This window comes from Ascaphus truei, chromosome 19 (assembly GCF_040206685.1).
Source record: "Ascaphus truei isolate aAscTru1 chromosome 19, aAscTru1.hap1, whole genome shotgun sequence".
Lineage (NCBI taxonomy): Eukaryota > Metazoa > Chordata > Amphibia > Anura > Ascaphidae > Ascaphus > Ascaphus truei.
The window spans coordinates 10,663,264-10,679,658 of record NC_134501.1 but is presented as its reverse complement, the minus strand read 5'-3'; the positions used below and the strand labels follow the sequence as shown (position 1 = coordinate 10,679,658).

General features: G+C 51.3%; 2 protein-coding genes across 2 annotated transcripts in view; one reads left to right on the top strand and one right to left on the bottom strand.

Annotated features, from left to right (window-relative positions):
* The window catches only part of DRC4 (dynein regulatory complex subunit 4), a 5,699-nt gene extending 2,840 nt beyond the window's left edge, over positions 1-2,859 (top strand). Inside the window, 1 exon segment of the mRNA XM_075577215.1 lies at positions 2,761-2,859. Within this exon segment, the coding sequence (XP_075433330.1) occupies positions 2,761-2,859 (99 nt within the window).
* Positions 2,860-4,111: 1,252 nt separating this feature from the next.
* Positions 4,112-16,395, bottom strand: part of LOC142470274 (cadherin-1-like) — a 28,642-nt gene continuing 16,358 nt past the window's right edge. Inside the window, exon 12 of the mRNA XM_075577214.1 lies at positions 4,112-4,269. Coding sequence (XP_075433329.1) covers positions 4,112-4,269 — 158 coding nt within the window. The remainder of the gene's footprint in view (positions 4,270-16,395) is intronic.

Here is a 16,395-nt window from a genome sequence, read left to right as displayed (position 1 = left end):
TACTGACACTGCACCCTATTCCTGCGCACACAGCACTGACACTACACCCTATTCCTGCGCACAGTACTGACACTGCACCCTATTCCTGCGCACACAGCACACTATTCCTGCGCACACAGCACACACACTATTCCTGCACACAGCACTGACACTGCACCCTATTCCTGCGCACACAGCACACTATTCCTGCGCACACAGCACACACACTATTCCTGCACACAGCACTGACACTGCACACAGCACTGACACTGCACACTATTCTTGCGCACACAGCACTGACACTGCACCCTATGCGCACACAGCACACTATTCCTGCGCACACAGCACACACACTATTCCTGCACACAGCACTGACACTGCACACTATTCTTGCGCACACAGTACTGACACTACACACTATTCCTGCACACAGCACTGACACTGCACACTATTCTTGCGCACACAGCACTGACACTACACACTATTCCTGCACACACAGCACTGACACTACACACTATTCCTGCACACACAGCACTGACACTGCACACAGCACTGACACTGCACACTATTCCTGCGCACACAGCACTGACACTGCACACTATTCCTGCACACAGCACTGACACTATACACTATTCCTGCGCACACAGCACTGACACTGCACACTATTCCTGCACACAGCACTGACACTACATACTGCACTGACACTACACACTACTCCTGCGCACACAGCACACTATTCCTGCACACAGCACTGACACTGCACACTATTCCTGCACACAGCACTGACACTGCACACTATTCCTGCACACAGCACACTATTCCTGCACACACAGCACTGACACTACACACTATTCCTACACACAGCACTGACACTGCACACTATTCCTGCGCACACAGCACTGACACTGCACACAGCACACTATTCCTGCGCACACAGCACACTATTCCTGCACACAGCACTGACACTGTACACTATTCCTGTGCACACAGCACTGACACTACACACTATTCCTGCGCACACAGCACTGACACTGCACACTATTCCTGCGCACACAGCACACTATTCCTGCACACAGCACTGACACTGCACACTATTCCTGCACACAGCACTGACACTGCACACTATTCCTGCGCACACAGCATTGACACTGCACACTATTCCTGCACACACAGCATTGACACTGCACACTATTCCTGCACACACAGCATTGACACTGCACACTATTCCTGCACACAGCACTGCCACTGCATACTATTCCTGCGCACACAGCACTGACACTACACACTATTCCTGCGCACACAGCACTGACACTGCACACTATTCCTGCACACACAGCATTGACACTGCACACTATTCCTGCGCACACAGCACTGACACTGCACACTATTCCTGCGCACACAGCACTGACACTGCACACTATTCCTGCGCACACAGCATTGACACTGCACACTATTCCTGCACACACAGCACTGACACTGCACACTATTCCTGCGCACACAGCACTGACACTGCACACTATTCCTGCGCACACAGCATTGACACTGCACACTATTCCTGCACACACAGCATTGACACTGCACACTATTCCTGCACACAGCACATTATTCCATTTCCTGCACACAGCACTGACATTGCACAGCACACTATTCCTGCACACAGCACTGACATTGCACAGCACACTATTCCTGCACACAGCACTAACACTACACACTATTCCTGCACACAGCACTAACACTGCTCACTATTCCTGCGCACACAGCACTGACACTGCACACATAGCACACTATTCCTGCACACAGCACACATAGCACACTATTCCTGCACACAGCACTAACACTGCTCACTATTCCTGCGCACACAGCACTGACACTGCACACATAGCACACTATTCCTGCACACACAGCACATTATTCCATTTCCTGCACACAGCACTGACATTGCACAGCACACTATTCCTGCACACAGCACTAACACTACACACTATTCCTGCGCACAGCACTAACACTGCTCACTATTCCTGCACACACATCTCTGTGGCTGAGGATTTGGCACTGCCGGAGGTGCTATGATTTCCTGGGTCCGGTTTACACCAAACTGTCCCAAGAGGGCGCTGCAGTTCACGGATGCTTAGGGTGTGCAACATGGAGCGCCCCCTGTGACCTGTCGCCCCCCCCCCCTTACTATGAGTGTGCCCACACCCATACCTCTTTCCTCCCCTTCACGAGTGTCCCCTCTCACCTCCTCCTCCTCCTCACTGTGAGGGGGCACCTTCCTGCCTCTAGCTCCGCCCCTCACTGCAAGGGTGCCTCCCTCTCACCCCCCCCTCTCACTGTGAGGGGGCGCCTTCCTACCTCTATCTCCCCCCCCCCTCCCGCGCTGCAAGGGTGCCTCCCTCCCACCCCACCCCCCCTCACTGCAAGGGTGCCTCCCTCTCACCCCCCCCCTCTCACTGTGAAGGGACACCTTCCTGCCTCCAGCTCCGCCCCTCACTGCAAGGGTGCCTCCCTCTCACCCCCCCCTCACTGCAAGGGTGCCTCCCTCTCACCCCCCCCCCTCTCACTGTGAGGGGGCACCTTCCTACCTCTAACTCCCCCCCCCCTCCCGCGCTGCAAGGGTGCCTTCCTCTCACCCCCCCCCCTCTCACTGTGAAGGGACACCTTCCTGCCTCTAACTCCCCCCCTCACTGTAATAGTGCCCCCCTCTCACCTCCCCTCAGTCAGTAGTTGGGTGGGGTGTGCCAGGCTCTGGCTCCGCTCCCTGGTTACCTGTGCACCCTGCAGGTGCTGCTGAACGAGCTGCAGGCGCCCTCTGCTCATGGCACCAAGGGACCCGTCCAGAGATTGAACTTTAGTGCAATGGGGTTAGCCAAGCAGTACTAACCAGCAGAGTGTACCGGGTCAGCAAACTGGCACCCGAGGGTGCCTCCCCTCCCCCTGTCACAGAGTCAGTGACACTGACAGGTCAGGGACATGAGACACACCCCCTCTCCCACACACACACACATAGTATACACACTCCCCCTCTCTCTCCCACACACACACACACACACTCCCCCTCTCTCTCCCACACACAGTATGCACACTCCCCCTCTCTCTCCCACACACAGTATACACACTCCCCCTCTCTCTCCCACACACACACACACAGTATACACACTCCCCCTCTCTCTCCCACACACAGTATGCACACTCCCCCTCTCTCTCCTACACACAGTATACACACTTCCCCTCTCTCTCCCACACACAGTATACACACTCCCCCTCTCTCTCCCACACACAGTATACAACCCCCCTCGCCCACACAGAGTATACACCCCCCCTCATGTACACACAGAGAAACACTCCCCCTTCTCACACACACCTCACAGACTTCCCCTCCCTCTCACACACTCCTCTCGCAAACACACGCCCCCTCTCTCTCACACACACACACACACTCCCCCCTCACAGACACACTCCCCCTCTCTCTCACACACACACTCCCCCCTCACAGACACACTCCCCCTCTCTATCACACACACATTAAACACGAGGGATTGCTGCTTTAGGTTTCACATGTAATCTATTGAGGATCCAACAACGGGCATTATCATTCACACCAATAAAATGTCCTCACACACACTCCCCCTCCCCTCTCACACACTCTCCCTCCCCTCTCACATCCCCCCCTTCCCTCTCACCCCTCCTCCTTCTTACATCCCCCCCCACACTTCCCCCCTCTCGCACACACACACTCCCCCCTCACACACACTCCCCCTCACACACACACACACACACACACTCCCCCTCACACACACACACACACACACACACACACTCCCCCCTCACACACACATACACACACTCCCCCTCACACACACACACATACACACACACACACTCCCCCCCCCCCCCCACACACACACATTAAACACAAGGGGGATTGTTGCTTAAATTTCACATGTAATCTCTTGAGGATCCAACAAAGGGTATTATCACTCACACCAATAAAATGTCCTCACACACACTTCCCCTCCCCTCTCACACACTCCCCCTCCCCTCTCACATCCCCCCCTCCCCTCTCACATCCCCCCTTCCCCTCTCACATCCCCCCCTCCCTCCCCCCTCCCACACACACTCCCCTCGCACACACTTACCCCCCTCTCGCGCACACACACACACAGATTAAACACAAGGGGGATCGTTGATTAAATTTCACATGTAATCTCTTGAGGAGCCAACAAAGGGTATTATCACTCACACCAATAAAATGAATAAGGAGGGTCCCGGTCCCTGTGGCAAGTGGAGAACCTGCAAGCAGAATATCATTATATCAGGGGAACCCACAGACAGACACACAAGACATTAGCCAGAGGAACCGGATAACATATACTCATACTAAATGAATACACTTTTGTATGGTTTATTCCTAACACAACAATGACAAACGGCCAATGACCACAAACAAAAAATGTGAGCTCATTGTGCAAATACAACACACACACGAGCTCTAAGAAGTGATAAAATACGACCTTAAATCTATCTTTATGTTATATAACAAACTGAACATTCGTGACTTGGCAACCTTTCCTTACAATAATGAATGGTTACTGCTGGAAAAGAGACCGCCCCCGTGTCAGAAACAAATCCTTATAACACAACAATGCCAGCGCAATCCCAAGGCGACAGGAAAAGAAAAGAGAATTGTGCAGAATTGTGAGGATTCTTTTATAAATCTTAGTGATGAATGTATTGCGCTCACGTGGAGTGCGTGGGACATAGGGGTTAGTGATGAATGTATTGCGCTCACGTGGAGTGCGTGGGACATAGGGGTTAGTGATGAATGTATTGCGCTCACGTGGAGTGCGTGATACATGGGTTAGTGATGAATGTATTGCGCTCACGTGGAGTGCATGGGACATAGGGGTTGGTGATGAATGTATTGCGCTCACGTGGAGTGCGTGGGACATAGGGGTTAGTGAGGAATGTATTGCGCTCACGTGGAGTGCGTGGGACATAGGGGTTAGTGATGAATGTATTGCGCTCACGTGGAGTGCGTGGGACATAGGGGTTAGTGATGAATATATTGCGCTCACGTGGAGTCCGTGGGACATAGGGGTTAGTGATGAATGTATTGCGCTCACGTGGAGTGCGTGGGACATAGGGGTTAGTGATTAATGTATTGTGCTCACATGGAGTGCGTGGGACATAGGGGTTAGTGATGAATGTATTGCGCTCACGTGGAGTGCGTGGGACATAGAGGTTAGTGATGAATGTATTGCGCTCACGTGGAGTGCGTGGGACATAGAGGTTAGTGATGAATGTATTGCGCTCACGTGGAGTGCGTGGGACATAGGGGTTAGTGATGAATGTATTGCGCTCACGTTGTGTGCGTGGGACATAGGGGTTAGTGATGAATGTATTGTGCTCACGTGGAGTGCGTGGGACATAGGGGTTAGTGATGAATGTATTGCGCTCACGTGGAGTGCGTGGGACATAGGGGTTAGTGATTAATGTATTGCGCTCACGTGGAGTGCGTGGGACATAGGGGTTAGTGATGAATGTATTGCGCTCACGAGTGCGTGGGACATAGGGGTTAGTGATGAATGTATTGCGCTCACGTGGAGTGCGTGGGACATAGGGGTTAGTGATGAATGTATTGCGCTCACGTGGTGTGCGTGGGACATAGGGGTTAGTGATGAATGTATTGCGCTCACGTGGAGTGCGTGGGACATAGGGGTTAGTGATGAATGTATTGCGCTCACGTGGAATGCGTGGGACATAGGGGTTAGTGATGAATGTATTGCGCTCACGTGGAGTGCGTGGGACATAGGGGTTAGTGATGAATGTATTGCGCTCACGTGGAGTGCGTGGGACATAGGGGTTAGTGATGAATGTATTGCGCTCACGTGGAGTGCGTGGGACATAGGGGTTAGTGATTAATGTATTGCGCTCACGTGGAGTGCGTGGGACATAGGGGTTAGTGATGAATGTATTGCGCTCACGAGTGCGTGGGACATAGGGGTTAGTGATGAATGTATTGCGCTCACGTGGAGTGCGTGGGACATAGGGGTTAGTGATGAATGTATTGCGCTCACGTGGAGTGCGTGGGACATAGGGGTTAGTGATGAATGTATTGCGCTCACGTGGTGTGCGTGGGACATAGGGGTTAGTGATGAATGTATTGCGCTCACGTGGAATGCGTGGGACATAGGGGTTAGTGATGAATGTATTGCGCTCACGTGGAGTGCGTGGGACATAGGGGTTAGTGATGAATGTATTGCGCTCACGTGGAGTGCGTGGGACATAGGGGTTAGTGATGAATGTATTGCGCTCATGTGGAGTGCGTGGGACATAGGGGTTAGTGATGAATGTATTGCGCTCACGAGTGCGTGGGACATAGGGGTTAGTGATGAATGTATTGTGCTCACGTGGAGTGCGTGGGACATAGGGGTTAGTGATGAATGTATTGTGCTCACGTGGAGTGCGTGGGACATAGGGGTTAGTGATGAATGTATTGCGCTCACGTGGAGTGCGTGGGACATAGGGGTTAGTGATGAATGTATTGCGCTCACGTGGAGTGCGTGGGACATAGGGGTTAGTGATGAATGTATTGCGCTCACGTGGAGTGCGTGGGACATAGGGGTTAGTGATGAATGTATTGCGCTCACGTGGAGTGCGTGGGACATAGGGGTTAGTGATGAATGTATTGCGCTCACGTGGAGTGCGTGGGACATAGGGGTTAGTGATGAATGTATTGCGCTCACGTGGAGTGCGTGGGACATAGGGGTTAGTGATGAATGTATTGCGCTCACGTGGAGTGCGTGGGACATAGGGGTTAGTGATGAATGTATTGCGCTCACGTGGAGTGCGTGGGACATAGGGGTTAGTGATGAATGTATTGCGCTCACGGGGAGTGCGTGGGACATAGGGGTTAGTGATGAATGTATTGCGCTCACGTGGAGTGCGTGGGACATAGGGGTTAGTGATGAATGTATTGCGCTCACGTGGTGTGCGTGGGACATAGGGGTTAGTGATGAATGTATTGCGCTCACGTGGTGTGCGTGGGACATAGGGGTTAGTGATGAATGTATTGCGCTCACGTGGAGTGCGTGGGACATAGGGGTTAGTGATGAATGTATTGCGCTCACGTGGAGTGCGTGGGACATAGGGGTTAGTGATGAATGTATTGCGCTCACGTGGAGTGCGTGGGACATAGGGGTTAGTGATGAATGTATTGCGCTCACGTGGAGTGCGTGGGACATAGGGGTTAGTGATGAATGTATTGCGCTCACGTGGAGTGCGTGGGACATAGGGGTTAGTGATGAATGTATTGCGCTCACGTGGAGTGCGTTGGACATAGGGGTTAGTGATGAAAGTATTGCGCTCACGTGGAGTTCGTGGGACATAGAGGTTAGTGATGAATGTAGTTCGCTCACATGGAGTGCGTGGGACATAGGGGTTAGTGATGAATGTATTGCGCTCACGTGGAGTGCGTGGGATATAGGGGTTAGTGATGAATGTATTGTGCTCACGTGGAGTGCGTGGGACATAGGGGTTAGTGATGAATGTAGTTCGCTCACATGGAGTGAGTGGGACATAGGGGTTAGTGATGAATGTATTGTGCTCACGTGGAGTGCGTGGGACATAGGGGTTAGTGATGAATGTATTGCGCTCACGTGGAGTGCGTGGGACATAGGGGTTAGTGATGAATGTATTGTGCTCACATGGAGTGCGTGGGACATAGGGGTTAGTGATGAATGTATTGTGCTCACGTGGAGTGCGTGGGATATAGGGGTTAGTGATGAATGTATTGTGCTCACGTGGAGTGCGTGGGACATAGGGGTTAGTGATGAATGTATTGCGCTCACGTGGAGTGCGTGGGACATAGGGGTTAGTGATGAATGTATTGCGCTCACAAGGAGTGCGTGGACATAGAGGTTAGTGATGAATGTATTGCGCTCACGTGGAGTGCGTGGGACATAGAGGTTAGTGATGAATGTATTGCGCTCACGTGGAGTGCGTGGGACATAGAGGTTAGTGATGAATGTATTGCGCTCACGTGGAGTGCGTGGGACATAGAGGTTAGTGATGAATGTATTGCGCTCACGTGGAGTGCGTGGGACATAGGGGTTAGTGATGAATGTATTGCGCTCACATGGAGTGCGTGGGACATAGGGGTTAGTGATGAATGTATTGCGCTCACGTGGAGTGCGTGGCATATAGGTGTTAGTGATGAATGTATTGCGCTCACGTGGAGTGCGTGGGACATAGGGGTTAATGATTAAATTCTGGTCAGGAATCCCAGCAAATCCAAAGCTTTATAATTATACCATATGTGAAAGTGAGTGCAATTGCCCACACTTTGTATGTTCTAATACAGTTTGGGATATATTACACAATTAGTGTTTTTTCCCATTTTCTTTCGTTTGTGTCAGTGGGAGTAAGGATCAACTTTGGATTTGCTGGGATTCCTCACCAGAATTTACTTACTAACCCCTATGTCCCACGCACTCCACGTGAGCGCAATACATTCATCACTAACCCCTATGTCCCACGCACTCCACGTGAGCACAATACATTCATCACTAACCCCTATGTCCCACGCACTCCACGTGAGCGCAAAACATTCCTCACTAACTCCTATGTCCCACGCACTCCACGTAGCGCAATACATTCATCACTAACCCCTATGTCCCACGCACTCCACGTGAGCGCAAAACATTCCTCACTAACTCCTATGTCCCACGCACTCCACGTGAGTGCAATACATTCATCACTAACCCCTATGTCCTACGCACTCCACGTGAGCGCAATACATTAATCACTAACCCCTATGTCCCACGCAATCCACGTGAGCGCAATACATTCATCACTAACCCCTATGTCCCACGCACTCCACGTGAGCGCAATACATTCATCACTAACCCCTATGTCCCACTCACTCCACGTGAGCGCAATACATTCATCACTAACCCCTATGTCCTACGCACTCCACGTGAGCGCAATACATTCATCACTAACCTCTATGTCCCACGCAATCCACGTGAGCGCAATACATTCATCACTAACCCCTATGTCCCACGCACTCCACGTGAGCGCAATACATTCATCACTAACCCCTATGTCCCACGCACTCCACGTGAGCGCAATACATTCATCACTAACCCCTATGTCCCACGCACTCCATGTGAGCGAACTACATTCATCACTAACCTCTATGTCCCACGCACTCCTCGTGAGCGCAATACATTCATCACTAACCCCTATGTCCCACGCACTCCATGTGAGCGCAATACATTCATCACTAACCCCTATATCCCACGCACTCCACGTGAGCGCAATACATTCATCACTAACCCCCATGTCCCACGCACTCCACGTGAGCACAATACATTCATCACTAACCCCTATGTCCCACGCACTCCACGTGAGCGCAATACATTCATCACTAACCCCTATGTCCCACGCACTCCACGTGAGCGCAATACATTCATCACTAACCCCTATATCCCACGCACTCCACGTGAGCGCAACACATTCATCACTAACCCCTATGTCCCACGCACTCCACGTGAGCGCAATACATTCATCACTAACCTCTATGCCCCACGCACTCCACGTGAGCGCAATACATTAATCACTAACCCCTATGCCCCACGCACTCCACGTGAGCGCAATACATTCATCACTAACCCCTATGTCCCACGCACTCCACGTGAGCGCAATACATTCATCACTAACCCCTATGCCCCACGCACTCCACGTGAGCGCAATACATTCATCACTAACCCCTATGTCCCACGCACTCCACGTGAGCGCAATACATTCATCACTAACCCCTATGTCCCACGCACTCCACGTGAGCGCAATACATTCATCACTAACCTCTATGTCCCACGCACTCCACGTGAGCGCAATACATTCATCACTAACCCCTATGTCCCACGCACTCCATGTGAGCGAACTACATTCGTCACTAACCTCTATGTCCCACGCACTCCACGTGAGCGCAATACATTCATCACTAACCCCTATGTCCCACGCACTCCACATGAGCGCAATACATTCATCACTAACCTCTATGTCCCACGCACTGCACGTGAGTGCAATACATTCATCACTAACCTCTATGTCCCACGCACTCCACGTGAGTGCAATACATTCATCACTAACGCCTATGTCCCACGCACTCCACGTGAGTGCAATACATTCATCACTAACCCCTATGTCTCACGCACTCCACGTGAGTGCAATACATTCATCACTAACCCCTATGTCTGACGCACTCCACGTGAGCGCAATACATTCATCACTAACCCCTATGTCCCACGCACTCCACGTGAGCGCAATACATTCATCACTAATCCCTATGTCCCACGCACTCCACGTGAGCGCAATACATTAATCACTAACCGCTATGTCCCACGCACTCCACGTGAGCGCAATACATTCATCACTAACCCCTATGTCCCACGCACTCCACGTGAGCGCAATACATTCATCACTAACCCCTATGTCCCACGCACTCCACGTGAGTGCAATACATTAATCACTAACCGCTATGTCCCACGCACTCCACGTGAGCGCAATACATTCATCACTAACCCCTATGTCCCACGCACTCCACGTGAGCGCAATACATTCATCACTAACCCCTATGTCCCACGCACTCCACGTGAGCGCAATACATTCATCACTAACCCCTATGTCCCACGCACTCCACGTGAGCGCAATACATTCATCACTAACCCCTATGTCCCACGCACTCAACGTGAGCGCAATACATTCATCACTAACCTCTATGTCCCACGAACTCCACGTGAGCGCAATACATTCATCACTAACCCCTATGTCCCACGCACTCCATGTGAGCGAACTACATTCGTCACTAACCTCTATGTCCCACGCACTCCACGTGAGCGCAATACATTCATCACTAACCCCTATGTCCCACGCACTCCACGTGAGCGCAATACATTCATCACTAACCTCTATGTCCCACGCACTCCACGTGAGTGCAATACATTCATCACTAACCTCTATGTCCCACGCACTCCACGTGAGTGCAATACATTCATCACTAACCCCTATGTCCCACGCACTCCACGTGAGCGCAATACATTCATCACTAACCCCTATGTCCCACGCACTCCATGTGAGCGCAATACATTCATCACTAACCCCTATGTCCCACGCACTCCACGTGAGCGCAATACATTCATCACTAACCTCTATGTCCCACGCACTCCACGTGAGCGCAATACATTCATCACTAACCTCTATGTCCCACGCACTCCACGTGAGCGCAATACATTCATCACTAACCTCTATGTCCCACGCACTCCACGTGAGCGCAATACATTCATCACTAACCTCTATGTCCCACGCACTCCTTGTGAGCGCAATACATTCATCACTAACCCCTATGTCCCACGCACTCCACGTGAGCGCAATACATTCATCACTAACCTCTATGTCCCAAGCACTCCATGTGAGCGCAATACATTCATCATTAACCCTATGTCCCACGCACTCCACGTGAGCGCAATACATTCATCACTAACCCCTATGTCCCACGCACTCCACGAGAGCGCAATACATTCATCACTAACCCCTATGTCCCACGCACTCCATGTGAGCGCAATACATTCATCACTAACCCCTATGTCCCACGCACTCCACGAGAGCGCAATACATTCATCACTAACCCCTATGTCCCACGCACTCCACGTGAGCGCAATACATTCATCACTAACCCCTATGTCCCACGCACTCCACGTGAGCGCAATACATTCATCACTAACCCCTATGTCCCACGCACTCCATGTGAGCGAACTACATTCATCACTAACGCTATGCCCCACGCACTCCACGTGAGCGCAATCATCACTAACCCCTATGTCCCACGCACTCCACGTGAGCGCAATACATTCATCACTAACCTCTATGTCCCACGCACTCCACGTGAGCGCAATACATTCATCACTAACCTCTATGTCCCACGCACTCCACGTGAGCGCAATACATTCATCACTAACCTCTATGTCCCACGCACTCCACGTGAGCGCAATACATTCATCACTAACCCCTATGTCCCACGCACTCCACGTGAGCGCAATACATTCATCTCTAACCTCTATGTCCCACGCACTCCATGTGAGCGCAATACATTCATCATTAACCCTATGTCCCACGCACTCCACGTGAGTGCAATACATTCATCACTAACCCCTATGTCCCACCACTCCACGAGAGCGCAATACATTCATCACTTACCCCTATGTCCCACGCTCTCCACGTGAGCGCAATACATTCATCCCTAACCCCTATGTCCCACGCACTCCACGTGAGCGCAATACATTCATCACTAACCCCTATGTCCCACGCACTCCACGTGAGCGCAATACATTCATCACTAACCCCTATGTCCCACGCACTCCACGTGAGCGCAATACATTCATCACTAACCCCTATGTCCCACGCACTCCACGTGAGCACAATACATTCATCACTAACCCCTATGTCCCACGCACTCCACGAGAGCGCAATACATTCATCACTAACCTCTATGTCCCACGCACTCCACTTGAGCGCAATACATTCATCACTAACCCTTATGTCCCACGCACTCCATGTGAGCGCAATACATTCATCACTAACCGCTATGTCCCACGCACTCCATGTGAGCGCAATACATTCATCACTAACCCCTATGTCCCACGCACTCCACGTGAGCGCAATACATTCATCACTAACCTCTATGTCCCACGCACTCCACGTGAGCGCAATACATTCATCACTAACCCCTATGTCCCACGCACTCCACGTGAGCGCAATACATTCATCACTAACCCCTATGTCCCACGCACTCCACGTGAGCGCAATACATTAATCACTAACCTCTATGTCCCACGCACTCCACGTGAGCGCAATACATTCATCACTAACCCCTATGTCCCACGCACTCCATGTGAGCGAACTACATTCGTCACTAACCTCTATGTCCCACGCACTCCACGTGAGCGCAATACATTCATCACTAACCCCTATGTCCCACGCACTCCACGTGAGTGCAATACATTCATCACTAACCCCTATGTCCCACGCACTCCACGTGAGCGCAATACATTCATCACTAACCCCTATGTCCCACGCACTCCACGTGAGCGCAATACATTCATCACTAATCCCTATGTCCCACGCACTCCACGTGAGCGCAATACATTAATCACTAACCGCTATGTCCCACGCACTCCACGTGATCGCAATACATTCATCACTAACCCCTATGTCCCACGCACCCCACGTGAGCGCAATACATTCATCACTAACCCCTATGTCCCACGCACTCCACGTGAGCGCAATACATTAATCACTAACCGCTATGTCCCACGCACTCCACGTGAGCGCAATACATTCATCACTAACCACTATGTCCCACGCACTCCACGTGAGCGCAATACATTCATCACTAACCCCTATGTCCCACGCACTCAACGTGAGCGCAATACATTCATCACTAACCTCTATGTCCCACGCACTCCACGTGAGCGCAATACATTCATCACTAACCCCTATGTCCCACGCACTCCACGAGAGCGCAATACATTCATCACTAACCGCTATGTCCCACGCACTCCATGTGAGCGAACTACATTCATCACTAACCTCTATGTACCACGCACTCCTTGTGAGCGCAATACATTCATCACTAACCCCTATGTCCCACGCACTCCACGTGAGCGCAATACATTCATCACTAATCCCTATGTCCCACACACTCCACGTGAGCGCAATACATTCATCACTAACCTCTATGTCCCACGCACTCCACGTGAGCGCAATACATTCATCACTAACCCCTATGTCCTACGCACTCCACGTGAGCGCAATACATTCATCACTAACCCCTATGTCCCACGCACTCCACGAGAGCGCAATACATTCATCACTAACCTCTATGTCCCACGCACTCCACGTGAGCGCAATACATTCATCACTAACCCCTATGTCCCACGCACTCCACGTGAGCGCAATACATTCATCACTAACCCCTATGTCCCACGCACTCCACGTGAGCGCAATAGATTCATCACTAACCCCTATGTCCCACGCACTCCACGTGAGCGCAATAGATTCATCACTAACCCCTATGTCCCACGCACTCCATGTGAGCGAACTACATTCGTCACTAACCTCTATGTCCCACGCACTCCACGTGAGCGCAATACATTCATCACTAACCCCTATGTCCCACGCACTCCACGTGAGCGCAATACATTCATCACTAACCCCTATGTCCCACGCACTCCATGTGAGCGAACTACATTCATCACTAACCCCTATGTCCCACGCACTCCACGAGAGCGCAATACATTCATCACTAACCCCTATGTCCCACGCACTCCATGTGAGCGAACTACATTCGTCACTAACCTCTATGTCCCACGCACTCCACGTGAGCGCAATACATTCATCAGTAACCCCTATGTCCCACGCACTCCACGTGAGCGCAATACATTCATCACTAACCTCTATGTCCCACGCACTCCACGTGAGTGCAATACATTAATCACTAACCTCTATGTCCCACGCACTCCACGTGAGTGCAATACATTCATCACTAACGCCTATGTCCCACGCACTCCATGTGAGTGCAATACATTCATCACTAGCCCCTATGTCCCACGCACTCCACGTGAGCGCAATACATTCATCACTAACCCCTATGTCCCACGCACTCCACGTGAGCGCAATACATTAATCACTAACCCCTATGTCCCACGCACTCCACGTGAGCGCAATACATTAATCACTAACCGCTATGTCCCACGCACTCCACGTGAGTGCAATACATTCATCACTAACCCCTATGCCCCACGCACTCCACGTGAGCGCAATACATTCATCACTAACCCCTATGTCCCACGCACTCCACGTGAGTGCAATACATTCATCACTAACCCCTATGTCCCACGCACTCCACGTGAGCGCAATACATTCATCACTAACCCCTATGTCCCACGCACTCAACGTGAGCGCAATACATTCATCACTAACCTCTATGTCCCACGCGCTCCACGTGAGCGCAATACATTCATCACTAACCCCTATGTCCCACGCACTCCATGTGAGCGAACTACATTCGTCACTAACCTCTATGTCCCACGCACTCCACGTGAGCGCAATACATTCATCACTAACCCCTATGTCCCACGCACTCCACGTGAGCGCAATACATTCATCACTAACCCCTATGTCCTACGCACTCCATGTGAGCGAACTACATTCGTCACCTCTATGTCCCACGCACTCCACGTGAGCGCAATACATTCGTCACTAACCTCTATGTCCCACGCACTCCACGTGAGTGCAATACATTCATCACTAACCTCTATGTCCCACGCACTCCACGTGAGTGCAATACATTCATCACTAACGCCTATGTCCCATGCACTCCACGTGAGTGCAATACATTCATCACTAACCCCTATGTCCCACGCACTCCACGTGAGCGCAATACATTCATCACTAACCCCTATGTCCCACGCACTCCACGTGATCGCAATACATTCATCACTAACCCCTATGTCCCACGCACTCCACGTGAGCGCAATACATTAATCACTAACCCCTATGTCCCACGTACTCCACGTGAGCGCAATACATTCATCACTAACATCTATGTCCCACGCACTCCACGTGAGTGCAATACATTCATCACTAACCTCTATGTCCCACGCACTCCACGTGAGTGCAATACATTCATCACTAACGCCTATGTCCCACGCACTCCACGTGAGTGCAATACATTCATCACTAACCCCTATGTCCCACGCACTCCACGTGAGTGCAATACATTCATCACTAACCCCTATGTCCCACGCACTCCACGTGAGCGCAATACATTCATCACTAACCCCTATGTCCCACGCACTCCACGTGAGCGCAATACATTCATCACTAACCCCTATGTCCCACGCACTCCACGTGAGTGCAATACATTCATCACTAACCCCTATGTCCCACGCACTCCACGTGAGTGCAATACATACATCACTAACCCCTATGTCCCACGCACTCCACGTGAGCGCAATACATTCATCACTAACCCCTATGTCCCACGCACTCCACATGAGCGCAATACATTCATCACTAACCCCTATGTCCCACGCACTCCACGTGAGCGCAATACATTCATCACTAACCCCTATGTACCACGCACTCCACGTGAGCGCAATACATTCATCACTAACCCCTATGTCCCACGCACTCCACGTGAGCGCAATACATTCATCACTAACCCCTATGTCCCACGCACTCCACGTGAGTGCAATACATTCATCACTAACCCCTATGTCCCACGCACTCCACGTGAGTGCAATACATACATCACTAACCCCTATGTCCCACGCACTCCACGTGAGCGCAATA